Source organism: Anopheles stephensi, chromosome 2, assembly GCF_013141755.1.
Source record: "Anopheles stephensi strain Indian chromosome 2, UCI_ANSTEP_V1.0, whole genome shotgun sequence".
Classification (NCBI taxonomy): Eukaryota; Metazoa; Arthropoda; class Insecta; order Diptera; family Culicidae; genus Anopheles; species Anopheles stephensi.
The window spans coordinates 56459315-56477152 of NC_050202.1; the positions used below are offsets into that span (position 1 = coordinate 56459315).

General features: G+C 47.6%; 3 protein-coding genes across 3 annotated transcripts; 2 read left to right on the top strand and 1 right to left on the bottom strand.

Annotated features, from left to right (window-relative positions):
* Positions 1–338: 338 nt before the first annotated feature.
* Positions 339–6335, top strand: LOC118502423. The gene is made up of 6 exons (XM_036034650.1): positions 339–598; positions 2614–2798; positions 3170–3653; positions 5374–5419; positions 5481–5945; positions 6111–6335. The coding sequence occupies exons 1-6, from the start codon at positions 339–341 to the stop codon at positions 6333–6335; spliced, it is 1665 nt and encodes a 554-aa protein (XP_035890543.1).
* Positions 6336–8813: 2478 nt separating this feature from the next.
* Positions 8814–10680, bottom strand: LOC118502943. Its single transcript, XM_036035694.1, has one exon. The coding sequence runs from the start codon at positions 10565–10567 to the stop codon at positions 9314–9316; it is 1254 nt and encodes a 417-aa protein (XP_035891587.1). The 5' UTR covers positions 10568–10680; the 3' UTR covers positions 8814–9313.
* Positions 10681–13208: 2528 nt separating this feature from the next.
* Positions 13209–15001, top strand: LOC118502945. The gene has a single exon (XM_036035695.1). The coding sequence runs from the start codon at positions 13397–13399 to the stop codon at positions 14186–14188; it is 792 nt and encodes a 263-aa protein (XP_035891588.1). The 5' UTR covers positions 13209–13396; the 3' UTR covers positions 14189–15001.
* Positions 15002–17838: the final 2837 nt, after the last annotated feature.

A 17838-nucleotide genomic window follows, 5' to 3' on the forward strand; every position in this document is an offset into this window, starting at 1 on the left:
GTGGTGGCTTCCGATTTTCCCACCCACAGGAGTTCTCTGGCGGGGGAAGAATTTCTCAGCAGATCTTCAGCAGGGACGGGACAGAGTTGTCCGTTGGAGTATATATACATTTTGGTGATGAATTTTGCACTCAGTGTGCATACGGGCAACGTCGGGGTAAAGTTCAGTCGAAGTCAAAGGTTGGACCGTACCAAGTGAACAAGTGACGTACCGTGTCCTGGAAAACCTCCTCTCAAGAACTTGTGTATAGCCGTGGTGACTTAATAGCTGTGATGTGCACGTGACGTGTCGCTTTGTGACAGTGTGAACCAATATTACGCTCGGTGCTTCCGTTCAGAATGCGCTCGCTACTGACCTTCATCCTGTTCGCGGTAACGGTCCGCGCACAGCTCGATACGTTCGACTACTGCATACGCATGACACCTTCGCCCGGAATACTACAGTGTGCCGGTCAACAAGCCCTCTCCTCGCTGCAGTTCCTCGAGGAGGCAAGCAACTTCACGCTCGCCAGTGGAGTGCTCATGATCAAGGACGAATCGCTTGTCCCATCGTCACGCATCATTCCAAACATTGTCGATCACGACCCGCTCGACTTCAGGCAAGTTACCACTCGCAGCTGACCATCCCGAGCTCACCACTTACATCCACACACACACACACACACACCACGCACATAAGAGAGCACCAGCAAATCCGTGCCAGTAGGACCGAAACGAAACGGAAACGCGCCTGCCAGAATGGAATTTGTGTCAATCGGTACCGAATTGGGAACGTTGCGGCGTTCGAGTGTTTACGCCCGCGAGCACCCAATTGATATTCCCCACTTTTGGTGTGAGGTTTTTGGGGTGCGTGCAGCACTATATGTGTTTGTGTGTGTGTGTTTTGAATAAATTACGGATCAAGTGCGAAACGAACTAAAAAAACAAATGAGTGCGACCAGGAAACCGACGCATCACCGTTCGATGGACCGATAGCTTCAGGAGGGTTCCACGGGCCGATGACTTTCTTTCTGATGTGTCAATATAATATTCGTAAAGCTTCTCGTCAAACCGTGGATGGAAATACTTTGCCTCTAATATATGCACATTCCAGCTATTGGCGACGTGGAGGTTGGTTGTGACGATTCGGGCCAATGCGGTTTCCTAATTCGCCAAAATTCGCCGCGTTCTCTAGAAGCTTTCGATTAGGGAAACGATGGAATTCTCGTGTAGAGCTAATGCGTGTAGAGCTAAAATAACTAAAGAGTTTCGTGCTTTACACACACTTCTTTGTTCACTAGTTCGATCAGGGTTTGAATATGCTTGTATTGTTTGTTGCCCAGACTTGGGATCAACGTATAGAAAGAATTCTGTAAAGGGCTACGCGGAGCTCCCATGGAGTCCAAATGACGCAGGTCCAGATTATGCCACTCGAGGCTAGCTACCAGGAATACAGTCGTTGGCAGCAGGACGACCGAGAGCACAGTGCTTGTTTGTGGCTGGGTTGATGAGAAACGATATTGACGCACCAGCTCTCCTCAGCTCCGTTCTAGAAGTTCCTTAGCAAGGCCACGGGAAATAATTCAGATCTCTTTTATATCATGACTAAAGTATTTAACGATAACTACTTCTTCCTAGACTTCACCGTCGACGAATGCGCCTTGTCTCAGTGTTGTCAAGACATGCCAGAAGAATTTAGAAATTATATGACATACGTGTAATGTTTATTTTCCAAAAGAGAGCTAGGAGAAACTAAGGATTCGTTGTATTTAAGTAATTCTCAGTATAAAACTTCTAAATTGTCCCACCAATTTCACAACCTTCTCGAAAAAACTTGTAATGCTTCAGTGCAGTGATGAAAGATGTCAATGTCTCTCTTGAATCAGGCTGACAAACTTAGGTCCTGAATCGTTCAAAACATCGTTACTAACGTGTGTCAATCACTGACAGCTTATGCAGGTTCAAATAGGAATAAACATAGGAATTTGTTTAATGATACGTCCCACCCGTTTTTCATTCATAACCTTATTAACATTTGAGTGAGTATTGTAAAGTATACAGTCACACATCGATGCTAAAATTACATCTTATGTATTCTATGCTCACCGTCCCTTTTCCACATGAATCATTCATTCACCGGTTCTAAACTGTACCTAACTCCCAAATCCTAATCGATGACATGGAGCTACACCCTCATCGAAGGTTTCCATTTCTTTCCCCTTTCTTCTTCACGGAGGTATCGTATGCCTCCGATTAATCTCATATTAAGCTAATTAGCGTCCCAACCTACGCTCCGAACCACGATAGCACCGATTGATGGGAAAAGGGAAGCCCACAAAAAGAAAAAGGTAAACCTATTCGGTTCCGTTTTCCTTCACTGCCATGCTTTCTGCCCACTCGCGATGTCGCTTTGATCTTTCTCGCCCCGACACACATTGGTGATAGCAACACATGCTCGTAACGGAATCAACCCACCCGCACGTTGGTGATGCGTCACTGATCCACCCGTTTGGTCGGTGAAGGCAACCATCACCAGATTGTGATGGAAATTTTCCGTTCCAGCCGTTCTAATTTTCTTTTATTGCAATTTTTCACGCCATTTTCACGCGCACCTTCGAAATCCGACACCCTGCAGAGGAATTCTCGAGAATGCAGGCGCCGTGATGGCTCAGCGGCAGCTGCTCTGGGACATGGGCATCATCTACCCGGGCCTGAAGCTGAGGCTTGGGCCCACCATCGGTGCGGCCGGTTTGCTCGAGTTTGTGCTCGATCCGTCCGTGCAGAACGACGAGCGGTCGCTGTTCGAGGAAAAATCTACCGGTAAGTCGGGAGGAATTTGCTTTTTTGAGCAAAGATATTGGGTACATTTCAGCGAGCTATCAAGCCTCCAATTTCCTACAATTTACTCCCTTACTTATTTTTCTTATGTTTTAAAGTAGATAAATTGTTCTTTGATTACTAAAAATCCATATTTATCGATTTTCGCTACAACACAAAACATAATTTTGAAAACGGTCAATTGCACTCGGAGCGAAGCGTTTTGAGCATCTTCGGAGAAAAGCCACCCGAAAGCTTACTTTCTCTTCAAGGTTAAGCTTTCTTCCCGCTTGCATGCAATCGCGAAGCTTTTTCCACGTGCGCTTTAACCGACGACCGATTCCGCTACAAACTTTTCCCCTTTTTCCCCACAGCACGCATACTGACCAAAAGCTTCGTCGTGCCGTTCCTGCTCGGGCTTAAATTCAACCTGGCAACACTGCTACCGCTCGTTTTCGGTGGTCTTATACTGCTCAGCAAAAAAGCGCTCATCCTAGGCAAGATAGCTCTCTTCCTGTCCGGACTTTTTGGCTACGGATCGTTCCTTACTCCGTCTCTTTACGGTGGAGGCTTCGGTGGCTATGGAGGAGGAGGCTTTTCCGGTCACGGATCGGTAGGTGGATTCGGGTTCGGATCGAAACCCTTCCGTTACAACAATCCATTCGCCGATAGTCCGGACTTTGATAGTCACCACCAGCATCATCATCACGTGCATCAGGACGACTACCATGGAGCTGGAGTTTCGCATGACACAAGCAGTAGCTATTACAAGAAGAAGGATAAGTTTCTTAATCTGGATGAACGCGTGGAACCGCAAACGGCTTCCTCGCTGGTGGATAAATTCTACGAGTATGAAAAGCAGCAGATGCTGAAGGATCGAACGGCCCGGCTGTTCGAGCGGAAGTTTTACGTACGGGAACAGCATCCTCAGAGCGGTGGAGCAGCTGGTGGACCTGATTATCCGTTCGTCACCGCAGATTTGGCCACGGAACGGAACGAGCGATCGCTACCGGACGGAGGTGGAACGGGCACCAGTGGACGGAACTTTGCCTGGAGTGGCCATTAGCGTTAGGCAAAAAAGGCGCAAGTAAGTGCGCTTCATCAGTGTACCAAAAATCTTAAATTTCTCAGTATTATGAAGGATGGTTTGCCCGCCAAGCAGAGGTAAATCGTGATATGGTTTAACACAAGCTAAAAGGCTTCGGCGCTGAAGGCCGGGGCATATCTTAACAGTATTTTCATTATATGAAACTTATGGGTTTTCTGTTCGAATAAAATGCATTTGCATAGTAATCGAAAACGTCAAATCAAAACAATTTTATCCCTCGCTGTCCGAATAAGGGTCGAATCCGCATATTGCATACCATCAGGCGCTTAAACTGAGCAAATCGATGAAAATGTGCGATGAACTACAGCAACAGAGTATGTGATGTCTGATGAGGCACAATTAAGCCTCTTGGAGGTGCTAAGCGAAATATAAGATGGGGACCATTGACAATCTGCATTGAATCAGATGATCGGGGTGGAATCTGCATGGAATCACATAGAGCCCTCGCACCCTCCTCATGGAGTCATCGATCAGAATAAACCGATTGAAGACTGATCGATAATTGCTTTACGCTCTGCCGTTCTTAGACAGAAAGTTCAGAAAGAGAAAGTGTTAGTTCCTTCTGCGCAGAATGCGTAATTAATTTCGCCCAATTCCGTCCTCACCGCTCACACAGGCGTGCTCAAACAGAAGAACAAACGTCAATAAGCCATACTATACGCTCTAATGGCCACCAGCGAATCGGGTTACTAAGCCAAACACCCTCACCCCCAAACGGTGAGCTGCCTGGGAGAAGATGTGCATGGAAAATCTGAGACCCCATTTTTTCTTTCGGAAGACAGCCGTACAGCACATCTCTTTTTTTTTTGCTTTGCTTTCCGTTCGTTGCCTGTTTTTTCCGCCACAATCAACCGTGCCGACACGCATGTACGTTGTGCCTAATTAATCCACCATACACATACACAATTGCGCACAGTGTAGCGAAGAATTTGCCCGTTCGTTCCTGTTTTGGAATTTACTTTCTTTGTTGATTCTTTCCATCTTCTACGGTGGATGGATTTGCTATGCGATGCCAAACCTGGTGTCTAGGCCCAATTGGGGTCTTCGCCCAAATTTTAGACTCCTTTCTTCTTCGCAAAGTAAGACACCACACACGACGGAGCAGGGAGTCGTTTTTTTGGGGGAAAGGAAAAATAATCAAGAACCGAGTGGAAAAATTTAAAGCGAACAGTAATTAACAAAACGAACTCATTTTCCGTCTGGTGCGTTTCAAGGCCACGACCCTTCGGAGGATCGCATCTGCAGGAACTATGCTACTCTTCCTTCTCAATGTATGCCTTTTTGGGGTTGGGCATTGCTTTTTATTGTGGTACAATTAAGTTCCCCAAAAAAACTAGAACAATTCGCTTCGGTATAAAACTGTCATCCATCTGTCACCGGACGGATATTTATCGTTCGTTTCCCAGTGCATCGAGACCTGCCGTGATCTCGACGAGATGTCGCGGAGTTGTTGCTGTTGGTTGTGGTTAGTGATCGGATGCCTTCTTCGAGGATTATCCGTTGGCGAGGCGCGAGTGTTGCTAGAATCAGTACCGTCCGAGTCGACAGCGAACGATACGTACGCTCCTACGTTACAGCGACACCTGCTGAATCGTGCCCGAAGTTGCTTCGACAGTGGACAATTGGTGGAATGTTTTCGTGGTGAAGTGTTTCGTGCGCTGGATCGTGCTATCGATTCGAATGTGACATTTCGTGTGACTCCTTTCGTTACTGTGCGTCGAAATCCGGACTATCCTAGTGGTGCTCACCGTTCGTCAGACATTGCCCGTCTTTCCGGTTGGTCGGGACTGTTCCGCAAGTTGCACGAGCTTGTCCTATCACGACTCTTTCAACTCAGCTTGGTCGATGTGGATGGACGAGCGCTGCTCGACTCGACGGAGGAGGGCCGTGGCAAGAAGCACAAGCACAAGCAGGGCGGTATGTTCTCGATGGCACTGATGGCACTGATGGCGATGATAGCGCAGGTCATCCTCGGCAAGGTGGCCGTCCTGGCGGCGGTCGCCCTGATCATGGCGAAGATCGCGCTCGTCTTCTCGACCCTGGTAAATACGCTCGCACAGGTGTTTCGCGCGGTCCTACACACGGGAGGCGCCCACCATCACTGTACGTAGCTTGGTAGCTGGTTGGCTGAAATTGGATTTTCTTTTCCCCCTCTCTCTCTCTCTCTCTTGCGCCCTTTCCCCACACGGCCCTGCTTTCCTTCACAGAATGGGCTGAAGAAGGCGAACGGAGCGGGCGGTGGCCATGCAGCGGAACACGTCGTGTACGAGCACTCGAGCCATGGGGGCGGTGGGGGTGGTGGAGGTGGCTGGCAGCGGAGCATCGAGCCGAGGAAACCGTACCCGCGCTACCAGTACTACGAGGAGGACGATCTGCCGTACTGGAAGCGACGCCCGGAGCACGATTATCAGGACGCATACGAGGGCGCCTAAATGTAGGCAATGCGCCAAACACACTTTGTAAATAGCACTCCACTTAGGCGAGCAGGGAAAACGAGCGCAGCCGGTACACTTTTCACCGTACGCCCTTTCAATGGGTTTGAGTGGATTGGGATGGCTGATTATGGGAAGTATAGGCAATAAAATTAGCTCACTGCAGCCGCTGCAGTCTTAATAGCCCACTTAACTCCTTGAGGATCTGTGGGTTGCGTTCGCACATCGCTCCACCGCTAATAGTCGTGTGACTACACCGATCGATCGTGTGGGAAATACGGAGTCCAATGACCCTCGGGGTGTAGAAAAAGGGTTACAGCTTATTTAAAAACAATTATATCACAGGGGTAATGATTCTACACAAGCAGAATGCTTAAACATTCATCACGTTGGAAAGAGAGAGAAAAGTGACTACCGTAATCGATTTCACTTTCATGTCACGAACGCTAGTTTGGTGGTTGTAGTTTGTTATGAAATCTTCCCCATCGTGACGAGGGAGGTAAACGGCTTTGATGATCGGAAATCGCACCAGCTCCACTGTCACCTCGACAGCAGCTCGCTTAATCCAATCGAAGCTTAAGCCATTTTAACTCTCTCGCCCACTCCACGACTTCCTTCCTGAAAGGCTACAGGAAAAAAGGGAAACAATTTCCACTCCAGGCAACAAAAAAACAACTACTTCATCCTTGTCTCTCGCTCTCGCCCTTTGCCACTAGTGGTTCTTTCCCTGTCCTGTTTTGACATTCCCGTGATGAGCTGCTAAACGGTACGTGGGTCAGATCGTGAGCAAGCATTCGAAACAGCAAATCTTTCCCCCATTACGTTGCCTGCGGTTTGTATCGATCCACCCGCGGGACAGGGGCAGGACTGCCGGATTCTGGAAGCCGTATTATGGTGAAAATTAGAAAACGCTTTCCATTTTTGTTGCTCACGATCTTTGCCTTGGGGGGAAGGTACAAAAAAACGGGGAATAATTTTGTGCGATAAATTCTTACGATTATACAGCGGCCGACGTAAGTGTAGAAGACAAGACAGGTAATTGAGCACATGTTTCTATAATTCAATTATCAACTCTGGGGGTGATCAATAAAAGTTGATTGGAAATGTAATGATTTATGTTTAAGGCCACTGACTCTCACACTAGAAAAAAGACTTTCTGTTCTAAATAATAAAATCATAGAAGCATGTACAGGAATGGTTTTTGAAACAAAAAATTATAAAGATGCTCTTCTCATTCAAATAAACCTCTGCTACACAAAAATTAAATTGGAAAAGCCGTGCAGATGAAAGGTTTACGGTAAACAGGCGAAACACATTCACCTCGCGTAGGTGGGAACGATATGAATAAAGTGAAGGCACACATGCCACAACGGCCGGGAAAAAGGCAGATTCACCCAACAGCAAGTCAATAAAATAACACAGACACACGGCCACGCACTCGCACATCCACTGGTTGGATGTGATGTAAAAAGGGGGGGAGAAAAACAGGTTACTGACTGGCAATTGCATCTACCACGGGTGCACGATGATGTGAGCCCAAACGCCAAAAGTAACAACCAACTCCGAACAAAAGAATAAATAGCAAAGCCACATTCGCACTGCCGCTGTGGGAAAGGAAACAGGCACACAACGGATGCATCGCTGATACCCACGGGCAGCTCGGCAAGAATGTGACAAGGCGGGAGAAAATGCCGCACAAGTACCTACACAAGCCCTTCGGTAGCTAGATTCGTACCAGCGGGTACAACATAATCCAGCTCACAACGCCAACAACAAAACCCTCCGAGGGAGCAGCTATAAAGCTTACGCGACCATGCAACCTGTGGCCGATGCGATTGCGCAGGGTGCTATCCCGGGTGAAAGTCTTACCTCCGTGATGTTTTTCCCTCTCGCGACCTCGGGAAATGGTGAAAATCCGCGCCAACCGTCGCTGTTTTTTTCCCTTTCATTACATTCGCTTTGCATTAGTCAAACAAACGGCGATCTTCGACATGGGGACGTTCCAGCAACCGAAGAACGCTGCCCTGCTGCCGGGCTTTGTCGAAGGGGGCTCGGAAAAGAGATAGACATATAGCTGCTTTCTCTGCTGTGCCAACTCTGGCAGCAATAAGTCACCCTCGGTAACCCCTAGCGGTTGCCCTAGCATTGGATGTACCGAGAAGCAGGAAGTTTTGGGGGGATCGAACGAAAGAAAAAGCCCGTGGACAACACTTTTGCTTTCCCAATAGGAGTGGAAATGGGGATAGATGAATGGCTAGTTGGTTGGTTGGAAAAACGATGTTTCGTAATGGAGTGAAGTAAAAACAGCAAAACAGCACAACTACCGGTACGGGTAAGCTGGACTTGGCTGGTCCGGAGACAACAGCACGACAATGACCTTTCGCTTTGAATATGAAAGTTATTACGTGCTTAGGATTTCTCATCATAGAAAGGAAAGAATCGTAGACTTCATTGAGGGATTTCATTGAGAAATTCTACTAATTGATATCAATCACATTCTATGACTCAAACTGCTCTAAGAGATCGTTTTTATATATTTATTTTTCTTTATTATAAATGTGGAATCACTTTCTTCTTCTTCTGTGGCACTACAACCTCGAGAGGTCTCGGCCTGCCATTTCTGGCTTTCTGTGACTTAATTTTACCCGTAGAAAAGTAGTCAGCCTTTCGTACGGGGAGGCGGTCTGGATGGGATTTGAACCCCGGCCCTGCCGTGTGAAGACCGGCGCCGCTGTCGCCTCGGCCACCGGACCGGCCCAACTGTGGAATCACTTTATATCTAGTTAATATCCAACTGTTATATGATCGTATGAAGTGGACTTGGTAGTAACCTTCAAGTGCGAGTGATCAACTGTTAAAGTCCTAAATGAAATATTCCAACATGTTCTCTGATTTTTCGTAAAAAATTTCAATGGCGAAGGGCAATTACTCTAAGAATCTTAAATTCTAACTTGAGCACACCATACACAGCCTTCCACCTAAATATACTCAAACAGTTCGTCCAGAAGCTCTATCAGATGCTTCCTGTAACACTCATCTGCCTGAAAAGCCTTCACACAAACCCACACTTTCTTATCCGGCATGAAGCTAGCCGTCGTTTGCAAATCTCCAAATATTTCCTCCAGAAACCGGCTTGGCAACGTCACCTCTCCACTGATCATGGTAGAGTGAATAAGTCCTGCCAAACGATAGTGTTCACAGCTTCTCAGGAACGCTTCACGCGTGTAAAAATCACTCGCTTTAAGCTGATTGCGTTCCAAAGTTTCCGAAAAACACTTGTAGTAATGGTCTAACAGTGAGGCCATGTGCTCATCTCGCAGCTTCCGGCTTGTGGTTAGATACAGCAACAGGTTGATATCGTACGCGGGAGGCACATAACGAGACAGCTGATAGTCAACCAACGCACAACCGGTCGGCTGTCCTTGTTCGTCGCACTTGAACATGATGTTGTTACACCACAGGTCACCATGGTTGAGACAGTTGCGGAATTCACGCGATGGTTCTACGAACGGGTAAATCTTCCTTATCAGTGGCGCTAGCTGACCAAGAATGGTTTGCTTCCGTGCACCGTGCCAGTGATCACATATCTTAACCAGCTCCGTGTACAGTTTGATAACATTCGCCACATCCTTCACCCGTGTGCTGGTTGGCGTTTGGACCCAAGCATTTTCGTTCAGAACGTTGGGGAACAGTTCCGGCAGTCGTTTGCCGTGCTTCTCTTCCAGCACGATCGATCCCGCATGCAGGCAGGCTAACGTTTCCAGCGCTTGCTGTACAAACGTCACCTCCAGTAGTCCACTTTCACGCTTAATCACCGAATAGCCCACCGATTTAAGATTGTTCATGATGAGTATTTTTTCACCCTTGGAAAAAAGCACACGTGGAGCCACCGTTCGCCATGGGCAGTAACGCTGGATCGATCCTACGAGACGCTGCAACACACTGCTCTCCTTACGGAAGCTTCCGATCTCTTCGAGATAGCTCTTCAGCACCGGATTGTCAGTCGGAAGACATTTGACAAAGAAGCCTATCTCCTCCTTACGGCCATTACTCGCGACGGTAACTTTCAGCGCATAATGATCGGCGAGAAATCCTTCCGGACATGGGCTAAACGGTTCCAGAAAGCAACGTTCGACACGATACGATTGATCATTATTCCCTCGCGCTGATAAGTGATCATTAACGATTTGTTGCAAATCTTCATCCGACAGTCCGAGCCGTTTCGGTTCCATTCTTTAGCGTTTACTGAGATTAAAACTTGTCCGATTCTGAGCGATCCTTCACGGTTAAGGTTTGATCGTGTACTGACTTTACAGGAAGTGATCTTTGCAGGCTGCTCTTGGAGAATATGGAGCAAACAGCTGGTTATTAAACGATTTCTTGATAATGCCCACCAGGAGTGATACCATACATCACTGATAAGGAAAAGATTTACCGGCTTTCCAACGGCGGTTTTTGTGTCTATGGCGTGTGGACAGTCCATATTTTGCTTCTGTTCTTGTTTATACACACTCAAGTCATATCTTCTATGATTTATATGAGCTTTCTTGAGTTTTTGTAAGTAACAAACGGAAGAAAAATACAGACGCGTGCAGATAACACGAGCCACGCTTATGGATACAAGCGCTTGCTGCTATTTGCTTAGAGAACGATCTTCATTTCTATAAGACGTGCAATTTCTAAGTCTAGACATCTTCTTCGCCCTTGTCTCTCTCTCGCCCTCTTCTTGGTCTAACGACCTCTTAGGTCGTGCCTGCCATTTCTGACTAACTAGACTTAATGATACCATGTAGTTGGATAGTCAGTCTTCACTACGGGGGAACGGTCTGGATGGGATTTGAGCCTCTCTCTCTCTTTGATGGTTCTGCCGTAAGGAAATCGGTGCCGTTGGCCTTAATATAGACATCATTTCAGACACCTGATACACCTCGTTAGTTTGTTTTGACAAATGATATCAATCCTGATAAAACTAGTCATTATCGCTCAACTACTAATCTCTTCTGAGATTATTAACGCTTACATCCATTTTACGTTTCGAGGCTTGTCTTTAACTTATTTTAGTCTAATAAATTTTCCCAAACTATTAAAAAAAATCAATTTACAAAATTGCTTCCCCTTACTTAATTTTAATCCCTATTTTCATCTGCTCTCCCCGGAGTATTATTACCACCCGTACATGACATAACGGACACCTGGAAACACGTGACTTTAATCCTCCCAGTAACGATCAATAATAGCTTCAGGCTTCGTGTCCCACGGTGTAAAGTAAGGTAAACATTGCCACACGCCAGTAGGCCAGGGTCATTGGGATTGGGCTTTTAAATATGCAAAGCACTTCCGGGGGGGGTTGAAGGGGTGCATAAAATCACGCTCACCCCCTTTAACTCTTGCTAAACATCTGCAACAGCACCGCGTGGAACGAGTGACATCGAACTCGGGGCAACATCCTTCACAACGCTCGCGCAGGTCCGCAAATAACCAATCTCGCTGCGTGAAAACTACTGTTTATCTGGCTACCAAAACAACAAAAAAGAAAACCTAACTGCTGCCACTACATTCATGGTCAGGGTCTGCAGGGCACGTGCAGCTAAACGGCCGGAGAGTCTCCCTTACCGCACCCAAACACACACAGATACACATCTTCGGGGCCAAGAATCGAAAAACACGAAACGTTCGAACGAGCAAATTAAAAGTAAAAATCCGTTGCAAAGCGCATCGAACAGGTGAACACACGCGCCAGTGTTGCACATTTCACCAGTGTGTGTTTGTATGTGTGTTTGCTAATTTTTTCTCCAGCTTGCCTTATCCTCTTCTTCCAAGCGTTTGCCATCGTAGGTTAATGAAAGAACGCCGCTCGCTTAATTTTCAGCTGAGTTTTCCTTTTCGCTTTCTGCACACTTCCACTACTTCCACAAGCTGGGAGCATCCATCGTGAATGCATTTTCTGACTGCATCGCTCGAAACCTTGGGGGAAAGGGGGAAGGGGGGCAATGAGAAGGGGTCCGAGGTGGGTGTGATAAAGGAAAAAGTTTTGCATGTCCATTCAAAGGAATCAGAGCTCACCGGATCGGATTAGTTCAGTTGGGCTCGTTTCCACCCACTCGGCCACCTTCCCTGCCACCTTTTCGACGATCGGAGTGGATCTATGGATTTTCTTCGTTTTTGTGCCTAGCTTTTCACCATCACCTTTTGCCCACCCTCTCCTAGGCTCTCCAGAAGCCTCGAAGATCGCTGATCGCTGCAGGCATGTTTACTTTTTGCATGTTGCACAAATTAGTGAAGCAGTTAGGCGAATAGCCGCCGACGCCACCACCGCCAGCACCCTCAGCCACATGTCCGCGTGTTTTGCTAGTAGTAGAAATCGTACTGTGACTCTCCTCTCCCCTTCTGGGATCCTGCTTCCTCGCAAATTGCTTATCAAGGGTAGGCCCCATCGGAGCTGGTAAGAAAGATCGGTAGCGTTCACCATCCGGAGCGCCGTTCCTAGTGATCCTCCGGGCGTGCAGTTCGGTTGCATGCGTGCCACGCGTTGTGCAGAGGCGCATGTATGGATGGATCTTGGCTCTTCACGCTCCAAAACAGTTCTAGCAAATGCCTTTGCACGTGAAGCGATACTGATGATGTCGGTGGTGCAGTCAGTCAGTCAGTCAGTCAGCTGATTTGTCCGAAACGGATGCAAAACCTGTGGAAGGATCGTCTGTGGAAGGGCTGAGGAAGGGCTGCGGGGAGAGATGTGTCTGTGTGAGTGTTAACGTGTGTTATCGGTTGGCTGGACACCTTCGAGGGTGGGCCCCTACGCTGCCAGAGCGATAAAATCTGCCCACAGCTCCTTGAATGCTATCAGTAGTATAAATACCTTCGGCCGACCAAGATCGGAAGGAAGTGCATCCAGTGTCCGATCGAATAGTAGGTAGTCTAGCAGCAGCAGCAGCAGCTCGATCCAGTTTTGTGTGGCTACAAGAAAAAGGAAGAGTCCCGTCTCTCTCCTTTTGTCCTTCTATCCCACCCACCCCCCCACCCCAACATACCAAAAACCTCCCTATCTTCCCACCCGGGCAACAATGGTGTCGTTCAAGTTTGTGTGCGCGGTAGTGTGCGTGCTGGCGGTGGCCGGCCGAGGATATGCCGCCGAGGACGGTACGGTCCGTGCCCTGCGCAAAGTGTACTCGCTGTGCGAGGATAGTGACGAGCTGCTGAAGTGCATCAAGGTGCAGGCCCTCAAGCTGACCGATCGGGCGATCAAGCTGCCGAGCATCAAGCTGCTCGACGGTATGTCGATCGTGAAGAAAGCGGACGGCGGCGAATCGAGCACCCGCGCCCTGAACGAACCGACGCTCGGCGAACACGACCTGGCCAAGCTGTCCTCGGCCAAGATCGACGAGCTGCTGTTCCAGCGGGCCCAGCGCTTCATGGACGGACACCAGCTGCAGCTGAACGTGCCGCGTATGCTCGCCTCGGGCCAGCAGGAAACCGGCCGCCTGGTCGAGGAGGGCCGCAAGAAGATGAAGAAATACCTCGGACCATTCCTCGCTGCAATGGCTATCAAGGGAGGTATCCTGACCATGGTCTACCACTCGATCGCCATCGTCGCCGGCAAGGCGCTCATCATCGGCAAGATCGCCCTCGTCATCTCCGCCATCATCGGTCTGAAGAAGCTGGTCACGCCGGAGGGCCATGAGAAGACGACGTACGAGATCGTGAAGCACCCGCACGTCCAGCAGAGCCACACCTACTCGTCCAACCACGGTGACTTCGACACGCACGAGGCTGGCCAGTTCCACCGCAGCTTCGGCAACTCCGTCGACATGGTGATGCAGGACCGCGCCTACCGTGCCCACGTCCCGAAGAACTAAGCCACCCGGTGGCCACGTCCAGTGACTGTGTGGATGTTGATGACGACGACTAAACCTACACCCGAGACCCCCCCCTTCGATTGAGAAATGAAACCCTGGCCATAAACGCACCAACAACTACGAAACCATTGTGTCGCCGAACGGAAGGAATGGAGCAGCGGCAGAGCTTCGACGCGCGAACGCTCGTCCAGTCCAGCCACCTTTGGCTGCCTGCAGTGGGTGGGGGACTGGTCACCAGAACACGACGAGCGTTAATCCAGGGATCCAATCAACTAAACCAAGGAATTGCTGCGGTCTTCATCCGGCGAGGTGTTCCTGAACCCTTATCTGATGGAGTTGCACACAGTTCAACGTGCGCCAAGCAAACCTAAACATCTCCGCCAACTCCTTCCAATCAGTCAAACGTACACAAACACTACACTACACACCCTGGATTCTACAGCATACAATAACAACACACTCACACAAAAACACATCCCCCCCACTCATACACCACTCGACAAGGCGCGGAAGCGAATCTGCCATGGCGCAAAAGGGTTTATGTGTTTTGTATTTATATAATTAATTTAAATTATTTATTTATTAAACCTTGCCGTCCTCACCTTCAATCCCCCCAACAATCAACGCCCTTCTCATCAGAGGCTTGCGTTGCCCGGGGCTCGTCAGGTGCATTGTATGGCTTGGCGTGACCACGGGCAACCGGGAACCGGGCGAATCCTTTGTCGTCTTCTTCCATTTCCGCGAGCAGATGTTGAAAAGTGTAATTAAAATTCCCCAAACAAATCGAGCAAAATAAAGAATTATCATTCAAAAAATATCTTTAAAGTGAGTTCTGTAATACTGTAAAATATTATTAAACGTATCTTATAAAGTCGATTATAATGAGTTTTAAGTCGTCAAATGCAACTTAGCAACCATTGAGGGCTTTGTTAGGTTGATGCCAAATCGGTGGAGTCTTTTCTTTGGTCGGTCCAACTTAACAATGCTTTCTGTTTAAATATTGTTTTGCACTTTTGGGGCCTTTTACCTCAATTAGATCAGAGAAAGTAACCGAACCACGTGAGTCATGCACTGTACTTACCCATCGACAACCGAGGCTTTACGTGCAATTTATGCACATTGTTCGGCAAAAGATATTTACATAAGGCACATTTACCTACTTCAACTAGCAGAGGCACGGGTACGTTCTGTCCGACCGAGCGGTTTGTTTGTTGTGCTGGAATTAATTCCGTTCCACGCGGGAAACTCTTACCATTTTCTCTCGCCCAACTCAACCTAACCCGGTCAACAACATCACAACCGGCACCGTTGTTTTGAAGCTCCGGACTGCTCTGGGCGGACGGTATGCAGTATATCCAGGCCTCATACGAAAGAAAACGGCAAAGAATGGCCTAAAAGCCACACACACACACGGGTGCCCTTTTTGCAGACACTTTTGCTTTCGCCCAACTCAACCCAAAAAAAAAGAGTCCGAGCGCACATAAACGGACGCGTTTGTTCTCCACCGACGCTACCGGAACCGTTGCCAGCTCTGGCGAACCCTCGAATGACCTGCTCAGCTCGAGCGAGTCCATCTCTGGTGACTCACATAAATCGGTGGTTAAGGTCGAACGATCGTTCCTTCCATCGGGCGATCGGTTTGAAGGGCTTCACCTAAACCAAACAGCAATAAATCCGTCGTGGTGCTCTGCTTCCCGAGCGCATGGCTCAAACCGGAGCATAAATCAACCGGCCGGTCGATGGCTGGTTTAGGCCGGTAGGTAATGGAAATGCACAAAAGCCTCCCTCATTACTGCCCTTTCAAATTCAATCGCGCACAATTTGGGTGGAGCGTATGCGCCCGGCACACTAACTTTCTACCATGAGTCGTCCGGTCTCCGGTCCATCATCAGTGCGTCCAGCAACGGGTAAGAACTGTCGTGCAGTTTCCTTTCCCTTCGTGATTGAACTGTAGCGCATGTATCGCTTCACATTACCAATTACCCGACCGTTGTGCACGTTTCAATAGATGCTCACTTTCAATTTCTTTAGACAAAATTTGGCTTAGAAGTGAGCTTCATTTAACAACTTGCAGCTGGCAAATAAAAGCATCACGATTCGGGCATTCGCCCCCAAACACTTACCAGTTATGGACAATTTGACAAATCATTACTTTTACTGTAATTTCAATCAACATACCGTGCTCAGATTTAATCTGCTGCCAAATGAACCCGCTCGATCACCGATCTCCAGACCTGATCTGCAGCATTCCCAACGGCTGATGGACCCCTGTGCCCACTTTCTCATGGACCCATGGTGATGGTGTTAATCGCTTGTTTTACAAGCCATTAATCTTGCCACAATGATTTTGCAGTAAACCGATCGGTAATCGACGTTGACGACCATCACGAGGTGTAGTTGTAGCATGGCGAGATGGGATGGCATCTTGATCGGCACATGATCCTGTCTAATGGTGTTGTTATTTTCTGACTATAATTACACGTGAGCATGAGCATTTTTGTCATGCTATCCTGGGTTAATGGTATACAAGAGAATATCCTTAGCCATTAAATTGTCTTTGGATAGAAATTGTTGTACACGATATTTTAGAAGCTCTTCTTCAATGAAAATCATTTTTGAGGACATATAGGCCGTTAGTAGCTAGCAATACGGCCAGGCCGTTCTTTATGAATAAAAAAAAAAAAATAGGCCGTTAGTAGCTGGTCATCCAATAAGTATTAAAGTTAGTTGTGCTAGTAGCAGGTAGAAGAAGCAGCTGTGCACGTTCGTATTAAAGTAGTAACCCAGGAAGCTGGCCCAGGAGCTAATCTATTTGAATTCAAACATTGAACGACAAGAGATCATTCTTTCCTCCTGGATTGCTCAAATATGTGTACAGCTGTTAGACATGAGTTCCCAATTTTATTTCAAGAAGCTCTGTCTCTGTCAGTTAGATTATTCCAACCACTGCTGCATCTGATCTCCAACTGATTCGACTCCACATGATCCAGCCATTGAACTCTCGCCTCTACGCCTCTTGCCGAACGGGTCGCTCACGGACACCTTCCTGGTGGAGCACGAGTTCAGAGATGTCCCCGTCACATGTCCCACCGTCGTATCCTTTGTGTTTAGTTTTCTATTACAGGGTTTGCAGAGCCAATCAGTTATCGTAAAGCGCCTGAATGTTTTCACAATATTTCACATTGCCACCGTAAACCTGTAATTCGGCATCCTGAATATCAAAATGGCATAGCGAAGATTGAATCGGTCAAACAAAATTACTTGTTTACCTGGTTATTGTCGCTAGCCAGAGAAAAATGAAGAGAAATTAGAAAGAAAATCGAGAGAGAAATGAGAGAGATCTGAGCGAGAATCAAGAGAGAAATAACGCGAGAATCGAGGAAGAGTTCATAAAGAGAATGGAAAGAATAATGAAAATCGAGACAGCATTGAGAGAGAAATTAGAGATAATCGACTGAAAATAGAGAGAGAATCAAGAGAAAGATGACAGAGACATGAGAGTAAATCGAGAGAAAAATGAAGGAGAATCCAGAGAGAATTCATTTCTTTCTCGATTCTCTCTCACACTTCTTTCGATTATCTCTCGATTTTCTGTATAATCTCTCTTATTTTTCTTTCGATTATCTCTCATTTTTTTCTCGATTAGCTCT

Bases quoted from the DNA above. Each gene is read 5' to 3' on its own strand.
- LOC118502943 (XM_036035694.1), bottom strand. From the start codon at position 10,567: ATGGAACCGAAACGGCTCGGACTGTCGGATGAAGATTTGCAACAAATC.
- LOC118502945 (XM_036035695.1), top strand. From the start codon at position 13,397: ATGGTGTCGTTCAAGTTTGTGTGCGCGGTAGTGTGCGTGCTGGCGGTG.
- LOC118502423 (XM_036034650.1), top strand. From the start codon at position 339: ATGCGCTCGCTACTGACCTTCATCCTGTTCGCGGTAACGGTCCGCGCA. The intron at 2,799-3,169 runs GTAAGTCGGGAG...TTTTCCCCACAG, and splicing joins GTTCGAGGAAAAATCTACCG to CACGCATACTGACCAAAAGC. The intron at 5,420-5,480 runs GTTGCTAGAATC...CCTACGTTACAG, and splicing joins TCCGTTGGCGAGGCGCGAGT to CGACACCTGCTGAATCGTGC.